The sequence below is a fragment of the Bombus vancouverensis genome, unplaced genomic scaffold, assembly GCF_051014615.1.
Source record: "Bombus vancouverensis nearcticus unplaced genomic scaffold, iyBomVanc1_principal scaffold0035, whole genome shotgun sequence".
Lineage (NCBI taxonomy): Eukaryota > Metazoa > Arthropoda > Insecta > Hymenoptera > Apidae > Bombus > Bombus vancouverensis.
Genome location: NW_027468926.1, coordinates 180,196 through 194,547, shown reverse-complemented (window position 1 = coordinate 194,547; position 14,352 = coordinate 180,196). Strand labels below are relative to the sequence as shown.

Here is a 14,352-nt window from a genome sequence, read left to right as displayed (position 1 = left end):
CAGCTCGGAGATTGCAAAAATTTACGATCCGCTCGGTCTGCTCGCACCGGTGATTGTTCGGGCCAAGATGCTACTTCAACGAATATGGTCGTCGAAAATCGATTGGGATGAATCACTTCCGATCGAGTTACATATAGAGTGGGAAAGGTACTATGCCCAATTACCCTTATTAAACAACGTCAGGTTCCCACGCAAGGCAATAATCGAGTCTGCAATAGAAATTGAACTGCATGGTTTCTGCGATGCCAGCGAAAAGGCTTACGGAGCCTGTGTTTATCTCCGAACCCTTAACACCAACGGCCGTGTTTGGACCCAACTTTTAACCGCAAAATCGAAAGTCGCCCCCCTCAAGTGCCAGACAATTCCTCGGCTCGAGCTGAGCGGAGCACTCCTTCTTACGTCCCTGATGTCGACAGTACAACAAGCCCTATCACATAAAATTACTCGAACTATCTATTGGACCGATTCCACTATCGTCCTCCATTGGCTCAATACATCACCTCACACCCTTAAAACATTCGTCGCTAACAGAGTCTCCGAAATTCAAACAAAAACCAGCATCCGCGATTGGCGCCACGTTCCTACCGACGACAATCCCGCGGACTTAATATCACGCGGCCAAACACCCGAAGAGTTTCTGCGCCCAACCATCTGGCAGCACGGTCCTGCATGGCTCTACCAGTCGGAAGGCTATTGGCCGACATGGGAGCTAACACCGCAAATTGAACTACCGGAGCAGAAAGGGGCGATTTGTCTGTCCGCAAACCCCGCCGATTACAGTTTGTTGCAAAGGTATTCATCCTGGCCCAAGTTGATACGAATCATAGCTCGTTGCCTCCGTTGGAAACAGAAAAAGAACCGAGCGGCACCCCTAACCGTTACCGAATTACGCATAACGCACAATAAGCTGATAAAATTGTTGCAAAACATCCATCTCTCCGAGGAAATTCGTACACTCCAAAAAGATCGGAACGCGGCGATAAAGGGTAAGCTCACGCGACTCAATCCATTCATAGACAAGGAAGGAATATTGCGAGTCGGGGGTCGACTCAGTCATTCGTCGATGACCTTCGCCCAGAAACATCCCATAGTATTACCTAAGTCATCCGTTACAACACGCATCATAGAACACGAGCACAAGATCCACATGCACTCCGGAACGCAGGCTACATTATACGCAGTAAGACAAAGATACTGGCCCGTCGACGGTCGAAGTCAAGTATGGCGGGCGATCAAAGGCTGCGTCCGCTGCTGCCGCGCTCAACCACCGCCGGTAGAATACGTGATGGGTAATCTGCCGGAGGCGCGAGTAACGGAATCTCGCCCATTCACAAACGTCGGCGTCGATTACTGCGGGCCGTTCCACATCAAAGAAAAACGAGATCGTAACCGTCGTCAGATAAAGGTATACGTAGCCATTTTCGTATGCCTAGCAATTAAAGCGGTACACATCGAGCTTGTTGACGATCTCACTAGCGAAGCCTTCATCGCCGCTCTTCGCAGATTTATCGCTCGACGAGGGTATTGCTCCACCATCCATTCTGATAACGGCACCAACTTCAGAGGAGCAAGCAACGAATTACGAGAGCTTCATGATTTATTACAATCGGACGATCACAAAGAAAAAGTAACCGCATTTTTAGCCGACAAACAAATCGAATGGCGCTTCATTCCCCCTCATTCACCGCATTTCGGTGGGCTATGGGAAGCAGCGGTGAAGTCATTTAAACGCCACCTCAGGCGTGTAGCCGGCAACGAGTTACTCACCTCTGAACAATTGAATACTCTTATCATAGAAATAGAAGCAGTCCTCAATTCCCGCCCGCTAACTCCTATCTCCACCGATCCAAATGATCTCCTAGTCCTCACTCCCGGACATTTCCTCATTGGCGATTCACTAATGTGCTTACGTGATCGAGATTTCAGAGACATTCCATCGAACCGACTCTCCAGATGGCAGCATATCCAACAGCTTAAACAGCATTTTTGGAACCGCTGGCATAAGGAGTATTTGAACGAGCTAACCAACCGCAATAAGTGGAGCAAGGGTGGACACGGCATCCAAAAGGGCACAATCGTCATCCTGAGAGAGGACAACGTTCCCTCCATGCATTGGCCTCTGGGCCGAGTTATCAAGGTTCATCCAGGCGCCGATGGTGTCATCCGGACAGCTACAGTTCAGACGGCAAAGAGCGTTTTGGATCGGGCCGTCAAAAGGCTTGTCCCACTGCCAATTCAACCCGATTTAGAGAAACCCGAACAACTAGCCACCGAGACGAACTAAGATGGGAACTTCAACCTAACTTGATCGGTACCCTCTCAACGGGGGGAGAATGTTACGCCATGCGGCTTACCATAGATCATATTCTTAACTGTCGTTCGCGGCACTATAATGTCGCAGATGGATCGTCGCGGCTGCCCGGCAAACAAACTTGTAGTGGCAAGCGCATGGTTCATTAAGCAGGGCGACCTCCAGAAACGTCGATTCGTGGCCGTTATTTTACCTCGCGTAAAAGAATGTGGCGTGGTCCGAACGTAGTGGGGGTCGCCTTCCATAAAAAACGGGAAAAATCGAAAGGCGAGCAGAACTCTTCGAGAAGCCGAACCGTCAACACATCTCTTATATCGCGCATTACTTAACAAGCAAAACGCAGTTACATTTCTTTTTGTTGTTCTCTTTATGTCTTCCTAGTTGATAATTTGTTAAAATAAACGTTAATTTATTTGTGTTAATTCTGTGGAATTCATTGAACTACCCTTATTATCCTAATCGAAATAAGGGAATCGATCAGTTCGTGGCGTCGATTATTTAATCGTAACGGGAACTTACAACTCTCGTTGACGTGATATCTCGCGATCGCGTCTCTCCGCGAACGATCGAAACAACCATCGTGGTGGATAGATGACTGTGAGCGTGAGAAAAACCTAGCTTGTTTTATTACAGGGCTATTCGGATTTTCCTAATGGGTGCATACCCGCTTTCTCCGTGTTTTAAGTGCAACTAATAAACCCAAGGACCTCTCTAAAAACCGACTGTGTCTCGAGAATATTTTTAAGCTTTAGAAATTCTTCAAGACAAACGGATTGAAGACACATGGCGAAACAATACAGGGAAGTGAAAGTTATGGTGGGTCCTTAGGTTTATTGAGGGTCGAAGTGACGTTACGCAGGTCGGTTGTTGTCCGGTCGCCCGGGCTGGCGTGCAGATGTTTTAGGCGGCGTAACATCCTCCCCCCGTTGAGAGGGCACCGATCAAATTCTGGCTGTGGAGTCAGGTGTGTCGTTGGTGACCTCCTTCGCTCCGTGTGGACGTTCGGCCTCGTCTGGATCTGGGTGGATGGGTAAGGGGACCAGTCTTTTGACACCGCGGTCCAGGATGCTTGTTGCCGTCTGCACGGTAGCGGTCCGGATGATTCCGTCGGCTCCTGGATGGACCTTGATTACGCGGCCCAACGGCCACTGCATAGAGGGTACGTTATCCTCCCTGAGGATTACTACGGTGCCTTCACGAATGTTATGTTTGCCCTTGTCCCATTTGTTGCGGCGGGTTAGCTCATTTAGGTATTCTCGATACCATCTGCTCCAGAAGTGCTGCTTAATCTGGTGAATGCGCTGCCAACTGGATAGCCGGCCTGATGGAACTGTCCTGAAATCACGCTCCCGTAAACTGGTTAGTGTGTCACCGATCAGAAAATGTCCGGGAGTGAGGACAGGAGGATCTTTCGGATCGGATGAGATGGGAGTCAGTGGGCGTGAATTGAGAATGGCTTCAATTTCGATCACAAGGGTGTTGAGGTGCTCAAAGGTCAGGAGCTCCGTGCCGACCACGCGGATGAGATGGCGTTTGAACGCTTTAACCGCGGCTTCCCATAAGCCGCCAAAGTGTGGTGAGTTCGGAGGATTAAAACGCCATTGTATTTGTCGGTCGGCGAGAAAATTCTGTACCCTATCCTGGTGGTCGTCGGACTGCAATAGGGTCCGGAGTTCTTGCAGCTGCCGATTAGCCCCGACGAAATTGGTGCCGTTGTCGGTGAGGATCGTTGCGCAGTATCCTCGCCGCGAGATGAAACGGCGTAGCGCGGCCAAGAAGGCGTCGGTGGTTAGGTCGCTGACTAACTCTATGTGGACCGCCTTTGTCGCCAGACAGACGAATATGGCGGCGTACGTCTTTATTTTACGTCGGTTGCGGTCCCTCCTCTCCTTGATGTAGAATGGGCCGCAGTAGTCGATTCCGACGTTCGTGAACGGCCGCGATTCGGTAATACGCGCCTCTGGCAAATCACCCATCAAGTATTCCACTGGTGGAGGGTTGGCTCTGCAGCAGCGGACGCACCTTCTGAGAGTGCGCCATACCTGGCTACGGCCGTCGATTGGCCAATAGCGCAGTCTCACCGCGTATAGTGTAGCTTGTGTCCCCGTGTGATGATTGTTCCGGTGCTCTTGCTCTATAATTAGCTCTGTCACCGGGGACTTTGGTAGGATGATCGGGTGTTTTTGGCTGAAGGGTATGGCGGAGTTGGCTAGTCGTCCTCCTACCCGGAGTAGCCCATCTTCGTCGAGGAAGGGGTTTAATGGCTGTAGTTTCCCTCCAACGTCCTCGCTTCGATTTTTCTGGAGGATCCGAATTTCAGGCGCGAAACGACTGGATTGTAATATTTTTATTAGTCTGTTGTGCGCTGCAGTCAGTTCGTCTGTGGTGAGATGGGCAGATAGGTGTTGCTTATGTCTCCATCGAAGACACCGGGCGACGATTCTTATTAGTCTTGGCCAAGACGAGTAACGATGGAGGAGTGTGTTGTCGCTAATATTCGTCCTCAGACAGATCGTCTTCTTTTGCTCCGGGAGGTCGACTACCGGTGTCGGGCTCCAGACCGGCCAATAGTTTTCGCTTTGCAGGAGCCACCTTGGATCGTTTTTCCAAATGGACGGACATAGGAATTCCTTGGGCGTCTGGCCTCGGGAGATGAGATCCGCTGGATTATCGTCGGTAGGCACATGACGCCAGTCGGAGGTATTGGTCTTGGTCTGTATCTCAGCGACTCGATTCGCCACAAATGTTTTCAAGGTGTGCGACGAAGAGCTGATCCAATGGAGCACGATGGTGGAGTCAGTCCAGTATACTATCCGCGATATCTTGGTCGCCAGGGCCTGTCGTATTGACGAAATCAAGAACGTCAAAATAAGTTAATTCGAGCTTAATTCGAGACGTGGTATGGAAAGCGATCTGAGCGGCGCTACCTTCGACCGCGCCGTGAGGAGTCGAGTCCAAATATTGTTCTTTCGGTCCGTCGTCCGCACGTAGACGCACGCCCCATATGCCCTTTCGCTAGCGTCACAGAATCCGTGTAGCTCAATTTTCGTTGCGGATTCAATGATGGTCTTCCGAGGGAACCTTACCACATTTAACAACGGCAATTGGGTGTGGTATTTGATCCATTCTGTGTGTACGTCTGTCGGAAGGGATTCGTCCCAATCTACCTTCAATGTCCAGACTTGTTGCAAAATCATTTTTGCTCGAACGATTACCGGCGCGAGCAATCCTAGTGGATCATAGATTTGTGCGATGACTGAACTGATTGATCGCTTTGTGACTCGGGAAGTGTCACTGATCGTCTTGACCGAATAGAGTATGGCATCGTCGGCTGAATCCCAAAAGACGCCGAGTAGTTTTGACGTGGATGACTCACCGAGATGTAATTTCTGGTTGGTGTCTTCTTCAGGTAGCCCTCGTAGCAGATCCCGATCGTTTGATGCCCATGTGCGGATATTTAGACCGGCCAGCTTAAGTAATTTCGTGAGATCATTCCTGACTGATAAGGCTTCGTCCTTCGTATCGGCTCCGGTCAACGCATCGTCGACATAGAAGTCTCGCCGTAGGATCTGCGCTGCTCTCGGAAATCAAGGTCCCTCGTCTTCTGCCAACTGTTTGAGACATCGGATGGCCAGATACGGGGCTGCGGATAGACCGAACGTTACGGTGTTGACTCGGTATGTTTCGATCTCTCCGTTGTCGGCACGCCACAGAATCTTTTGATAAGGACGATCTTCTGGACGTAGGATGAATTGACGGTACATTTTCTCGATGTCGCCGGTAAGGACATATTGAAATGACCGGAATCTCAATAGGATGTTTCTCAGGTCTTCTTGTAATTTCGGGCCCGTATGAAGGGCGTCGTTTAGGGACACTCCCTTGGTACTTGATGCGGAGCCGTCGAACACAACCCGGAGCTTGGTGGTGTCGCTCGATTCCTTGATCACGCCGTGATGTGGTAAATAATATCCGTGGTCGGTGGCGTGATCCGTATTGATCTTCGTCATGTGACCCAAGTCTAAATATTCTTGGATCACAGCACTATACGCGGTTTCATATTGTTTGTCGCGTTGGAATCGACGATGAAGAGAGGCGAACCTGCTCATTGCAGCGGCCTTCGATGACCCTAGTGAGGAAAGCTTTTCGTTGAATGGTAATGCAACGATGTATCTGCCTTCCTTGGTTCGTCGGACGTGGTTTCGGAAATGTTCTTCGCATAGTCGTTCAGATTCCGAAAGATGAGTAGTGGCCGGTCCCTCGTCGATCTCCCAAAACCGTGCGAGGTCCTCTTGCAGAGCCGTTGTGGTTGAGTGGAACGTATTTATCGCGGTTTGGGACGTTGGACTCCCCCCGATTACCCAGCCGAACCGTGTTTTTTGTAGACGTAGTTCAGGTTCGCCTGGTTGCGCCAGATTGACCTGCCCGATGCACAGCGACGCAAATGTTGATCCGGTACTAAGTAAGACATCGATCGGGGCTGGGCAATGGAATTGTGGATCGGCTAATTGAATATTTCTGGGTAATCCCAGACTCGAGGGGTCGATGGGCTCGCTTGGTATGAAAGTCGACATGGCCGGGATAACAAGAAATCTCAATGTTTTCTTATACTTGCCGTCCGTCGACGTGATTGTGGCCGTGGTGTATCGTTTTGCCGTTGTGCTCAAATTGTCGAGGGCTCCGATCTGGATCGCACATCTCCTTTGTTTTATACCGAGGGAATTCGCGAGCTTGTCGGTCATGAAGTTCATGCTCGTCCCAGTGTCGAGTAAGGCTCGGGCTCGGATTGGTTGTGCCTGTTTGTTCAAAACCTTGATCTGTGCTGTGGCCAACAGATCATGACGCAGAGGGCTGTGGGGAGACGTGTTTGTTAGTCCGATCCCCCTTGCTGTCGTAGTCTCGGACAGTCAGTTTTGCCCCGGTTGGGACTTGGACGAGGAGGTAGGGGTGGTGTCCTTGATCCGGGCTGAGCGTGACTCATACGAGGCATGCCCTTTCGTACCTCTTGGAGCTGAAGATGTATGATTCCGTGAAGTGTCGGATGTTCGTCTCGACTTGTGGGACGACCGCGATTTCGATGATCCAGATGGTGATTGTTCGGTGGAGGCTCGCTTGTGTGATGAACGACTACCCGACGACCGACCGCTCGGTGCGCGACTGCCCGACGACCGACCGCTCGATGAGCGACTGTCCGACGACCGACTGCTCGGCGACCAATCGCTTGCCGATCGACCGCTCGACGATCGACCGCTCGAAGATCGACCGCTCGACGACCGTGAGTCTACCTGGGTTTGTTCGCGGTGTAGGTAAGTATGGTGTCGGTGACCGCAGATACGACACGAACCCGATGTACACTGTGTCGGCGAATGTCCTCTGCCTAGGCAATTTATACACAACGATGCCTTCTTCACGATCTGAAAACGTTTGGTCGATGATTTGGCCTTGAAGATTTTACAGTGTCTGATATCGTGAGGTCCGTTGCAGGTCGGACACACTACCGTTCTGCTGGTTGTAGCAAGGGTTCGCCCATGCGGTATGCTTGTTCGCTGACTGTGGTGTTTGTGGATTGACTCTTTTGATTCCTTCGCTTTAGAGAGGAATTGAGTCCCGTTCGCCCGTGTTTTGAGAAAGTGTATCAGATGCTGATAGGATGGCACCTGCTGGCGGGGCAGTGTGCGTTGCCATTTACGCAGGCTGGACGAGGGCAATTTCGACGCGATCAATTCGATAATCGCTATATTTGATGTGACGGGCTCTTTTAGGTGTTCGAGCGCCTTTAGATTTACGCTGATGGTTTCCAAAAAATCCTCTAGGGCTTCTGGAGTTTCCTTTTTGATTTCCGGATAGTTGCGCATCAAATTCCAATGGCGCATGCAGATTTGGAGGGGGCAATTGAACTTATCCTTCAGTGTGTCAAGCGCGATGGGATAGTTGGCCTCTGTGAGTTCTAATGACTGGATACTCTGTGCGGCCCGTCCAGTTATAGATGAGCGTAGATGCTGGAACTTTTGGATATTCGGCAAACTTTCGTTACGGTCCACTATGGATGAGAACGTGTCGTAGAAATAGGTTCAGTTCTCGAGGGCACCGTCGAATTGGGGCACGCGGACCTCTGGAAAGGTGGTCGGCTCTGGTTTCCGGCATGTCTCGCCTGTTTTTGTTGTCGACGGGGTTGTTGCTGACATTTGCTCAAAAAGACCTAGGAACCGCACGTCAAGCTCCCGATGCTCTTACGACAACGAAGCTACACGCGCATCTTCCCCCTCATCTAACCCATCTAACTCTTCTTGAACCGCGAGTATCCTCCTCCAAAGTTCATCGAACGAGCTGCGGCAAGATGTTAGGAAGATTCTGTTTGCCTTCCCAGACGCTTCGTATTCATCGAGTTCGCGCTTTATGGTTGCAAGTCGACCGGCTAGGTCATAATTTTGTCCTCCGTCCACACTCAAAATACTATCTACATGCTATAATTAGGGATTCAATTTTATAATACGTTGCCTCACTTTCCATCACTGCTTTCCTACTATCAGTCACTTGAACTGTAATATAAACCAGTCTTTTATTTCCAATACTATTCTGCATACCATTTATCAGGAACAATACATTTTATTTGTTAATCTAACAAGATGCGAAGTTCCTCATTTGTCCTAATATCAATCAATGGATAAGTGAATTGAAATCTGTGAAAATAATGTAATATCGGAAAATAAGGATAGAAATTTTTTCCCGATTACTTGCAACTTATTAATATTAAATTGAATATACATATATAAATTGGACAGGAAACGATATTTATTTAACGGAAACTAAATGCAATACTCGTATCTATATCAAATAACTTTACAGTTATTTGACCACTCTCGTCACAACGAATCTAACACACACACACACACACTCTCTCTCTCTAACAATGCTATCAATTCTCACAACTCTACTCTTCGACGACTCGATACCTCTAACGACTCTACTCTTCGACGACACAATTAGCTCTGATTCTCGCAACACGCACACTTTTCGACTCGCCTTGCGTAGCGAAACCGTCCTTCTTCTAACGTTGTCTATTGTTTCCCTCATACCTATGTAAGAACTACCAACTACGTGCCTTTAGTCACGTAGGCACTCTTAAATGTAAACGAACCACAGAAACACGACGTACACGGTTTTTCCATTTTCAACTGATTTCTAATTCGAATTACTTTACGATATTACAATAAGTATCTAGTAATACGACTTCCGAACCGATGTAATTATTGCAATGATTGTTAAATTTCAAAACAATTTCCTATCCATGTTAAACATATTACGTATATCTGCATGTCTAGTATTTCGATTAGTTGCTCTACTTGCGGTAGTTCGCCATTCTGGATCATCTAGACTCAACAAAGATGCATTCAATTTATCCATGCCTTAAAACGCTTTGTAGCGGCACAATAGTTAGAATTTGCTTCAAACCATGTTGTTGTTTTGCTTCGGAATATCAAGAGGTATTGTAAGGAATTATAAGCTCCGGGCAAAACAATGGTGCCGCTACATGTAACCGTAAAACAAGACGAATTTGTATCTTTTGGCCTTCTTCTGACGATAATGAATAAACGAACAAGATCTGTTCGCGACAAGATCTGTTTCAAATACACTAACGAGTACACATATTGGTAGTCTCATTATTCGATCCCCTACAGCTCTTATTAAGGAAGATAGAGGCCTGTGACAGTATTCAGCTTGGCCAACTTTGAACAGGGCATATTGATAAGCCAGAGTAACTCACATACAAATTTTTTTTTTCTTTTTTTTTACGTGGAGAAATCCTCATGGACACTCCTCTGTTCCAGTAATTGCGTAACAGCACAGTAGTGTCGGACTCTTACCAACTAAAGCTCCACGATGACCACCCGACGCGTATGACAGGGATGCTCCAGGATTCTCTTATGAATTAACTTCAGTTGCACCCACTTCACGCGTTCTCTAGTTCGAGCCGGCTATTGAGTAGGCGTTAGGGGGATGTCGTTGCCCCTAGTGCTGTCACTTCTTCTGGTCGTAGTCCGTTGGGGTGGAGGCGGGGCGGCTCTGGGTCGTCTGACTGCCATCCTTCTCCATCGTCTTATCCTGCAGGGTTGAGAGTTTTTCTTTCTCTCCCTTTCCGCTCGCTCCTTCGCGAGCATAACTCGCTCGCAGAAGAGGCGGACGGTCTCGTATTCCTGTGACCCTCTCAACATCGCTTCCACAATCGCTGAGGGGGTCAACGTTTCTCCTACGGCGTGCCGCAGGGTGTAGCGGAGCAGCTCCCACGCCGGACAGAGCTCCAGGGTGTGCTGCGCTGTGTCCCTGCCCTCTCCGCAGTGGTGGCAGATGTCTGTCGTATCTCGCCGTTCTCTCTTCAGGAACTCGCCGAACACGCCGTGTCCGGTGAGTACTTGTGTCATCCTGAATGTGAGTGGGAGGCCGTGGCGGCTCCTCCATGCCTCCCAGTTTGGTAGGACCGCATCTGCGCCTCGGTGTTCGCTTCTCCCGTTGATCAGTTGGGATCGCCACAGGTTCCATGTGTCCTCTTCGACGGTTCCTGTGTCGTTTTAAGCCGCCTGCTCGGTGGGGTCTTCTCCCGGGTGCCATTCTCTCCGGCGGGTGTATCTCTTTTTGAGCGCCAGCTCCCGCAGCTCCCACGGGGGGGACGCGGCTAGGGTGGACGCCGACGCGTGCGACACCGTCCGGTATCCCCTAATGATTCTGATGGCGGTCATTCTGTGCAGTCTTCTCAGGAGCAGAATGCTGCGACGGCTTGCCATCAGGTCGTCCGCCCATACTGGTGCCCCGTACATCACTCGTGACCGAACGACGCCCTCGTAAAGTCGGCGCACCGCGTCTCCGGCCCCGCCGATGTTCGGTAGTAGGCCGCACAATGCATTGGCAGCCGCTGACACCTTCGGGATCAGTGAGTCGAAGTGTGGCTCGAACGTCCACTGGCTGTCGATGGTGAGTCCCAGATACTTCATCTGTGATCCCACCCGGACGGTTTTACCTGCCATGTTTATGCATAGGCCGGGCGGTGGTGTCCCTCGCCTCTTCCTGTCAAAGAACCAGGTGGCCTCCGACTTCGCAGGGGAGACTCTCAGGCCCAGTTCGTCCACGGCACGGGTCGCACAGGCCGTTGCGATTCCGCCAATGCGCAGCGTCTCGTGCCAGCCACGACCCTCGACCAGGATTAGGGTGTCGTCCGCATAGCATACAATGGCCGCGCCTGGGGGTAGCGGGCATCGTAGTACCTCGTCGTACGCAACGTTCCATAGTATGGGGCCCAGCACCGAGCCCTGTGGGACGCCACGCTCAACGGATCGCTTTTCCTCTCCTTCCTTACTGGTGTAACACACCCACCTGTCGTCGACTTAGACTCGGATCAATCGGACGAGGTAGCTGGGAACCTCGAAGTGCTCCAGGGCCGTCACTATCCTGTCCCATGGCATGGTGTTGAACGCATTGACGATATCCTGGGAAACCGCCAGCGCCACGCCTTTCCGGGAGACCATGTCCTCCGCAATCGCTCGTACGCGTCTGACCGCGTCAATCATCGAGCGCCCCTTCCGGAAGCCGTACTGGCTTTCGCGCAAACCTGGCACTTGGCCCGCTATGTGTCGTTCCAAACGGGCGGCGACTACCCTCTCGAGTGGTTTGCCGACCTCGTCCAGTAGGCATATCGGCCGGTACGCTGACGGCGAGGTCGTCGGTTGGCCCTCTTTATGGAGCAGGACCAGTCTCGTCGTCCGCCACGCCCGGGGGTAGACTCCCTCCCTCAGGCATCTTGTGAAGAGGTGCCGGAGTCTGGGGGCCATGACCCCCATCACTTCCCCCCAGATCCGGCCAGGGATTCCGTCCGGGCCCGGTGCCACGTTGCGAGAAGTCATTCTTCTGGTAGCCTCCCATATCTCCTCCTCCGTGACTTCCCAGTCGTCCCTCCATTCCAGCGGTCGTGTCGTTTCCCGTGGCCGTTCCACCGCTCTGTTTTCTTGTGGGGGAAAGAGCGTTCCGGTGATCCGCGTCAGCAGCGCAGGTTCCATCTCCGTCGTTGTCAGGGGGCCCTTCGCGCGTAGTTTCTGTGTCACCGTCCTGTATGGCCTTCCCCATGGAACCGACTCGACTGTTTCGACCAGTTCGGACCAAGCACGGTCCTTCGCTTTTTTAATTTCCTTTTGTAGCGAGCGCCGTAGCGCGCGGTACGCCCGGTAGCGCAAGGAGACTTCTTCTTCGTCGCGTCGTCGCCAGCGGCGGGCCCTTAGGTACTGTCTTCGGGCCCGGACACATCTCGTCCTCAGTTCCGCGATGTCGGGGTTCCACCAGTAAACTGCTCCGCTTCGCACCGTGCCCGGTGTGGCCCGTGGCATGGATGCGTCGCAGATTGCTGTCGTGGCTTGGCGGAGGTTCTCGGCCTCCTCTTCCACGTCTGCTTCGGTCGTCGTTGTTGAGGCCTCCCAGCTCCAAGCTGTTGCTATAGCAGCCGCCCGGAGTAGATCTTCATTCCTCTCCTTTATTTTCCATCTAGGTGGTGGGCGCGCGTGTCTCCCCCTCGGCGGGCCGCGCTCGTCGTTTGTCGTCGGCATTCCAGGTCCAGGTGCGTCCACCTCCATGAATATGTAGAGGTGGTCCGACAGCGTCTCGACCCCTTCGGCCACTCTCCAGCCTGAGATCCGCCTGAATGCCTCGGGGGAGGCCCATGTTATGTCAACAATGGAGCTCCCTCTGCACGTCACGCAGGTACTGGTCGAGCCCCTGTTCACTAACAGAAGTCCAAGTCCCGCGGCCCAGTTTGATAGCATGCGGCCGCTCGCGTTGGTCCTGGCGTTCCCCCATTCCGTGGAGTGTGCGTTGAAGTCTCCCAGGACGAGCACCTGTCGGGGGAGTCGTCGCCTGACGCAGTCGCCAACTCCGTCTAGGAATTCTTCGAACGCTGCCCGTCCGCTGTTAGGTGACACGTACAACCCCACCACCATCATCCCTGCCCACTTGACCGCGGCGTACCCGTTGCCGCGTTCCAGCAGGGCTCCGTGGGCGAACGCCCCGGGCGTTGATGTCCAGGTGCCGGCAACCATTCCGTCCGTGTCTCCGACCCACGCCGGGGCATCCAGAACTCTGTATGGTTCCGCCACCACCGCTAGGGCGACCGTGCTCTCCCGGATGGTTTGGTGGAGCAGGTCTTGTGCTCGCCTTGACCTTCCCAGGTTAGTCTGGAGGATGCGCATTCTCAGTTCTTTGGTGTTCTTTCCTTGTTTGTGGCTTCCTCCGTGCCTACCTCCTTTTTCGCGCGCTTAGGGTCGCTTTGCGACGGGGAGCCTTTCGCGCTGCCTCTTGCAGCCTTTCTTCGAGGGGGCGCAGGCCGGTCCCCCCATCCTGTGCACCGACGGTGCTCCAAGCGCCTCGCAGAGCAGGTATTTCGGGCTCGCAGTAGTGCATGCTGTCGCCTGGTGCTCTGGTTCGCCGCATCTGAAGCACAGGTGCCCCTTGTCCTCCTTGGCGGTGCAGGTCTTCCCCGTGTGTCCTATCCCAAGGCACCTGTAGCACTGTAACGGTCTCCGTTCGATGGCTTCGACCTTCGCCGTCGACCAGCCTATGGCGACCTTTCCAGCCTGGGCCCGTTTCCTCGCTGCACTGGCAGGGCCTCGTATCCATACGGTGCCAAGTCCGTTCCGGGCGGGGCGGATTTCTCCCAGCCGGATGTCCTCCGGCTTGCAGCCGCTCTCCCTCGCCAGGGTGTTCTGGATTTCCGCCTTGGTGGCCGCTATGTCTATCAGGGACACCCTTGCCTCCGCGGCTCGGAAGGGGGTCGCCACGCGGACCTCGTTCGGGTCCAGAGCCCGCGTCAGCTGTGCTGCGAGCGCTGCGGCCTTCTCCCTTCCCTGGTCCTCAGGGACCTCTAAGATGACACCTCCGGTGATGGTCTTCCGCATCCTCATCGTGTTGATGCCGAGATCGGTCAGGGAGACACTGTCCTTGGCCGCAGCCACCACTTCCGCGTAGGATTGGCTCGATTTGTCCGTCAGGGTGATTGTTACCGCTGACGT

At 52.4% G+C, this 14,352-nt stretch overlaps 1 protein-coding gene across 1 annotated transcript; it reads right to left on the bottom strand.

The window, feature by feature from the left end:
* Positions 1-3,252: 3,252 nt before the first annotated feature.
* LOC117165233 (uncharacterized) lies at positions 3,253-5,508 on the bottom strand. Its single transcript, XM_076626893.1, has 2 exons — positions 5,398-5,508; positions 3,253-5,148 (listed from the first exon to the last, which is right to left on the bottom strand). Exons 1-2 carry the CDS (start codon positions 5,506-5,508, stop codon positions 3,253-3,255), a joined length of 2,007 nt encoding a protein of 668 aa, XP_076483008.1.
* Positions 5,509-14,352: the final 8,844 nt, after the last annotated feature.